General features: G+C 47.7%; 1 protein-coding gene across 1 annotated transcript; it reads right to left on the bottom strand.

Annotated features, from left to right (window-relative positions):
* Window positions 1-1,330: 1,330 nt before the first annotated feature.
* On the bottom strand, window positions 1,331-5,789 carry MEX3B (mex-3 RNA binding family member B). The gene is made up of 2 exons (XM_083184024.1): window positions 5,231-5,789; window positions 1,331-4,519 (listed from the first exon to the last, which is right to left on the bottom strand). The coding sequence occupies exons 1-2, from the start codon at window positions 5,469-5,471 to the stop codon at window positions 3,225-3,227; spliced, it is 1,536 nt and encodes a 511-aa protein (XP_083040150.1). The 5' UTR covers window positions 5,472-5,789; the 3' UTR covers window positions 1,331-3,224.
* Window positions 5,790-6,013: the final 224 nt, after the last annotated feature.

The following is a 6,013-nucleotide window of genomic DNA, read 5'->3' as shown; positions in this document are numbered from 1 at the left end:
ATTGCAGCAAGCATAGAAAATGTCAGATGTTCTAAAGGGGCAATATCCTGTACATTCTACCACATAAACAGGAGAATTCAGACTGCGTATGTACAAACCCACATCTATATTTTTCCCCAAAATAGTAACCCTTTCATTGTAAGGTTCAAACAAATATAGATGGTTTATAATAGGCAGGAAGGTCTTCTTAACATGATCCCTGCTTCATATGGTATTTTAAAAACATTGTAAATAGGACAGTTCTACAACAGCACATAATGATGGTATACCTTAAATGCTGTGACATTTATATAGAGCACGTGTTACCACAAACCCATGCCAAGTAACCTTTCCATTAATAAGACTCTTCACATATACTGTAAAATGATGACAGCATCGAGATACACTGAATACAGCAGGGGTGGGGCTCTGCCATTGTTGTGAACCCTCTAGTCACAGCAGGCCAGGATATGTAGTTCCTTAACATCTGGATAGCCACATTGTCCCCACCTCTGATGTCAAGTAACTATGGATGAATGAAACACACACATGATATTAAAGACCAGTGGCCTATACCCCAGAAATAAAGAAAGTAGCAGAAGTCTTGGGAAACAAAGTCTATTGCACAAAGCTATTTAGGTGAGTACTTCAATTCCATCTGGTAAATTTACTAAAGCTCTTAAAACATGAAGAGGTGATGTTGCCCATAGCAACCAATAAGATTATGTCTGTCTATCACTTGATAGCATGCAATAGAAAATTTATAGAATCTGATTGGTTGCAATGGGCACCATCACATTTTCATTTTTGGAAGCTGTAGTAAATTTAACCCCAAGCACATGCATACCATAGGTAAAGTCTTTAATCAAAATAAGGCATATTAGGGATGTATAAGTGATCATGTGACCCACAATAAACTGAAGCAGATTAAGCCAAAAACCAAACTGGGTATTATTTAACGCAGGGATGGGGAACCTTTGGACCTCCAGCTGTTACTGAACTACACATCCCAGCATGCACTGCTACAGTTTTGCAATTTGGGCATGCTAAGTCTGTAGCAAAGCATTCTGGGATGTGTATATCAACAGCTGGAGGGCAGAAGTTTCCCCATGCCCGATTTAACAAATGAATATCATCAAATGCACTGTACTGGTGCATACACGCTGCACAGAATCATAATGGTGGTTATAGATAATACATAGCATTTGACTATTTAAACCCTTGTATGTCAACTACTACAAAAGGCATGTAAAGAATGTATATTTGGGGGTCTCACATAACCCATAAACAAATCTCCATATACAGAAAAGCAATGCTGATCAACTCACGCTACAAGATAGATCATTTCTGGAATATTTTATTTTGATTTATATAGAAATACTTAAAAAAAACATGAAGTAGCACCATTACTTAAGTTTTACCTTTATTTATGTAGAACTTTAAATGTCAGAAAAATAAAACTCTTGATACAATTTCAAATCTTGTCTCAGCAAATATAATATTAGTATTTTGACCATGAGGTTAAAGGTCCTTTATCATAAAATAAAATATACTTTTTTTTTTTTAAACTTTGTTCAGTAAAGTACATTTACGCTCAAGTAACAATCACCTACATATACATAAACAAGTAGTAAACAAAATGTATTAAAATAGAAATACTAAACTAGAGTGGTGCAACAGAATTTTGTAATCTCCACTGAAATCTATTTATACAAATGTAAAAAGGTGTCAACGGTTCTTGTTGGCTTAATATGCTCATACATTTCAATTTTTTTGTAATATAGAATAAAATAGGCTTTATATCACAGAATACAAAAGACGCTGGGTGAAGCAGAGTTAAAACATTGTTTTTAGGAACCTATAAAACAAAAAAACCCATCTCTACACAATACTGTTCAAAACACTTTGCAGTTTATGGTCATGTGTTTTAACTCTTCCCCCAAAATCCCCCCCCCTCCCCCACCCCATCACCTGTGATATTAAAATAATACAGTGTTCTTTGCCAGGAGGCCATACTAAAAATAAAAGATTTAAACCCAGCTACAAAAAAGTTCACTGAACTTAAATTAAAATACTTGTAAACATCTTTGCAATATGAAATATAATTTTTCAAGTCAAAAAAGAATAAAATACTTCAATCTGTATTAATGCAAGTCATCTTTAAAACCTTTAAACGAGTTTTATAATTATATATATTTATATATTTATAGAAGATATGTTACAATATTACTTTGTTAAAGCTGCAGTATCACAGGATTTTTTTTCTTTTAAGGGAACGTTCTGAAAAGTTACAAAAAATAATAATAATGTAAAGTCGTACAACACAAATAGTATTATAACCGCTTGTCAAAATCATATTTTATCATCACTAAAGCCACATATAAGCATAAGAGAGGTAAAAATATTTTGGAAGTTTATCTTGAAAATAAAGATGTGATCAGAAGTTTGTATTCAAATTCAGAGCATGCAATAGATTGTAGTAATCTTCCCAAGCTGCAATACATGGCCAAGTGGGATAGTTCAGCGAGTTCCCAATACAATAAAAATATATAGATATATGTTTAAAAAATAAAACAAAGTGTGCAGATACTGCAGCTTTAATGCCATATTCCCAGTTGGCAAGGTAGAAAATTTCTAGTGTGATAAGTGATAAGAGCCCTTGTCCCAACAACTCCAGGCCTTGCCATCTTGTTTTAACCCCTTAAAAGCCAGAGAAGGGGGTTACAAAATTGGCCACATGACAAATATCCAGACAGATTGATGACAGGCCCTGCTGCAATGGCAGAAATATCAGATGCATCAAATCAATATTGCTTCTGGAGTGGGCACATGTTAATTGGTTGCTGCCAGCTATTTACATCATAATGCAAGGAGTGGGTACCACTGACATTAATGTACAAAGACTTGAAGGGGGGAGGGTCCCTTGGTCAATGAAACATGCACTTCACTCTTTTGACACCTGCACCCCCTGTATAATTCTATCAATTGCCTTTGGAATTGCATGAAAGGCTGCTAACAAAAAGACATGTAGGAGCCCCTCCAGCATGAGGGTATAGAGAGAAGCAACATCACAATATTATATATATATATATTATTTGCATATTAATATATTACGATATATTAATATATTAAGGGTTCTTGGTAAATAATATATATTACACAGAAAGCCTAGGCACCCGTGCAGGGAGGAATGGCTGGGGGGCAGGAAAGGCCGGGTCTCCTCCATATAGTACTGGGCTGCTTAGTTAGGAGAAGATGCGGATGGCCTGTGTGACGTCCATGTGGCACACCGGGCACTGCGGCTCGTTCTTCTCGCAGATGCGGTTGGCACACTCCATGCAGAAGAGGTTGTGCCCGCAGGGCACCAAGGCGGCAATCACCTCGCTCTCGAAGCAGATGGAGCAGTCGCGGCTGCCTTTCCGCCTCATGCCGGACGAGGAGGAAGACGAGCTGGAGGAGGAAGAGCTGCTGCTGCTGGATGAGGAGGAAGATGAGGAGGAGGAGTCCATGTTGGTGTAGGCGGAGTAGCCACTCAGACCGCCGCCACCGGGGTCACTGCGCACCCTGCGAGCGAGTGGATGCTCGGGGCCCCCAGCACTGCTGCTGCCGTGCAGAGGCGGCGAGAGCCGGGGCGGGGCGGTGAGGCGCCGCTGGTTGGACAGTAGCCCGTTGGCGTTGTGCTGGAACGGGGGGGACGGGGTGGTGCCGTTGCGCTCGTACTGGGACCAGAGCAGGGCAGAGCCGGCGGGGGGAGCCGGGGCCGGGTCAAAAGCTGAGTCGTAGGCGCTGTCGGTGCAGTCCGGGGAGGCGCTGTCGGCGTACACGTAGCCGTTGCCGTTATTATTGTTGTTGCCGTTGTGGGTGTAGCTGAGGGCCGGGCTGGGGGGGCTGTAGTCCGCCATCCGTGGGGTGCCCCCGAAGTACGAGTCCGTGGAGGCGCTGCCCAGGGAGCTGGAGCTGTCGTTGCGATAGCTGGAGAACGCCTTCCGGGCCCCTGTGCCGCCGACCCCCTGGCTGGGCTTGCTCCACAGGCTGCCGTGCAGGTCGAAGCCCACGTCCGTGCCATTGGCGTGGAAGTCGTTCTCGTCAGTCAGCTCGATCAGCCCCCCGGTGCGCACCGCTATGTGAGCCTCGATCTCCTCCCGTGCCCGGTCCACGTTCTCCGGCATACCGGTCACCTCGAACACCGGCTCCTTGTCCCGGCTGGGGGTGACTATGTAGGTGTGCGTCTGCTGCTGGATCCGCTTGATGGTGGCGCCCTTGGGTCCCACTACCAGTCCCACCACTCGGTAGGGCACCCGCACCTGGATGGTGGTCTGCCCGGGGAGGTTGGGGGGTCCGGGCACCGAGCCCCCGTTCAGGGCGTTCTTATTGCGGGAAGCCCGGATCATGGAGAAGTGCTCGGCAGCCGAGATGATCTCCCTCCGGGCCATGGCCACATCTTCCTTCCTCCCCGTCACAACAAAGACTGGCTCCTCCCCGCGCACCGGGGTCTTGATGTAGGTGTTGGTCTTCGCCCGCAGGGCTTTGATTTTACAACCTGGGGAGCAAACGGGGATACACAGGGCGATTAGTACGGGTGACTGCATGGCACACACTGCATGCCACACACTCGGGGCGACTACCAGCAGCATACACACACAACACAGCAGCAACATCTGCTGCATCATACACAGTACAGAGCATCACACACAATGCACATCATACAAACACAATGCATATACACACACACAGATCATAGGCACAGTGCACGGGATAAGGCCGCAGCTACACGGGGCAGGGCTGTAGGTTGGCAGCTCTACACACACACATTGCACAGCATCATATACAGTATGGGCAGCACTACATACACATACAGCAGCAGCATCATACACACACATTGCACAGCATGACAGTGCACGGGATAAGGCAGCAGCTACACGGGGCAGGGCTGTAGGTTGGCAGCTCTACACACACACACACATTGCACAGCATCATATACAGAATGGGCAGCACTACATACACATAAAGCAGCAGCATCATACACACAAATTGCACAGCATGACAGTGCACGGGACGCAGTAGCAGCTACACGGGGCAGAGCTGTAGGTGGGCAGCAGCACTACATACATGCACACACACAGCCCCTTGAGAGCGGCAGCAGCAGCGCCCCCGTCACACAGGCGGCTGGTGCAGGGGCTCCGCGCTGCCACTGCCCGGGCACATCTCCGACCCCCCCTCCCTTACTACACACCATCGGTCCGGCTCTCACCTTGCCTGCCAACTATCTCGGCCACATGCTCGGAGCTGGGCACCGGCACGCACTCGGTCATGTTCACGCTCTTTTTCCGGGGCTCGTTGTCATAGATGGAGCTCTCGTCATTGTCCAGCCCGAGCAGGGAGAGCTGGTCCAGGGCGATCTGCAGAGCCCGCTGATCATCCAGGGTCTCCACGCTGCCACCCCCGCCGCCGCTCCCGGTCCTTTCCATGTCCGCAAAGAGCGAGCTGGGCATGGTCGGGCTCACCCGCTCCTGCCGCCCCAGTGCTGGTGCTAGGTGCAGACACAAAGGAGAGCGAGGTGGCCAGCACGGAGAGGGGAGGGCGGCTGTTCCTCCGGGATGTCCGCAGCCCCTCACAGTCAGTCCGTAATGTGCAGGTCACCCCCACGTTCTCCAGTGGGATGCAGGCGCAGCTCCCCGACTACTTCTTCTTTGTGGGCAGACTGTGCGGCCAGGGATGTGTGAGGAGGAGCGGCCCCTCCCCGGCTCGCTCGGTGCTTTACTCCCCTCCTGTCTGAGCACTGCAGCCAGACGGCACTAGAGGGGGATAAGAGGCCGTGACGTCACCGGCCGGGCTGACAGTACAATGGGACTGACACCAGGAGAGACAACTGCTATTGGCTGCATGCGGCTACATAGGGCGGAGCCAGGGCGCTGGCCCCCGCCCTCGCTCCTCCCCTCCAGCGAGGAAACAGAAAAACTGCTTTCTTTGTTGTCTAATGCAGAACAATACGGAGTGAGACGCCGGTATAGGGGAGTGCTATGCATGGCCCTGC

The sequence above is a fragment of the Crinia signifera genome, chromosome 4, assembly GCF_055691185.1.
Source record: "Crinia signifera chromosome 4, ASM5569118v1, whole genome shotgun sequence".
Lineage (NCBI taxonomy): Eukaryota > Metazoa > Chordata > Amphibia > Anura > Myobatrachidae > Crinia > Crinia signifera.
Note: the sequence above shows the minus strand (reverse complement) of the source record. Positions and strands in the feature narration are given on the sequence as shown.

Coding starts and splice junctions, on each gene's coding strand:
- MEX3B (XM_083184024.1), bottom strand. CDS start 5,471: ATGCCCAGCTCGCTCTTTGCGGACATGGAAAGGACCGGGAGCGGCGGC. Junction 4,520..5,230: donor CGAGATAGTTGGCAGGCAAG/GTGAGAGCCGGA, acceptor TTTGCTCCCCAG/GTTGTAAAATCAAAGCCCTG.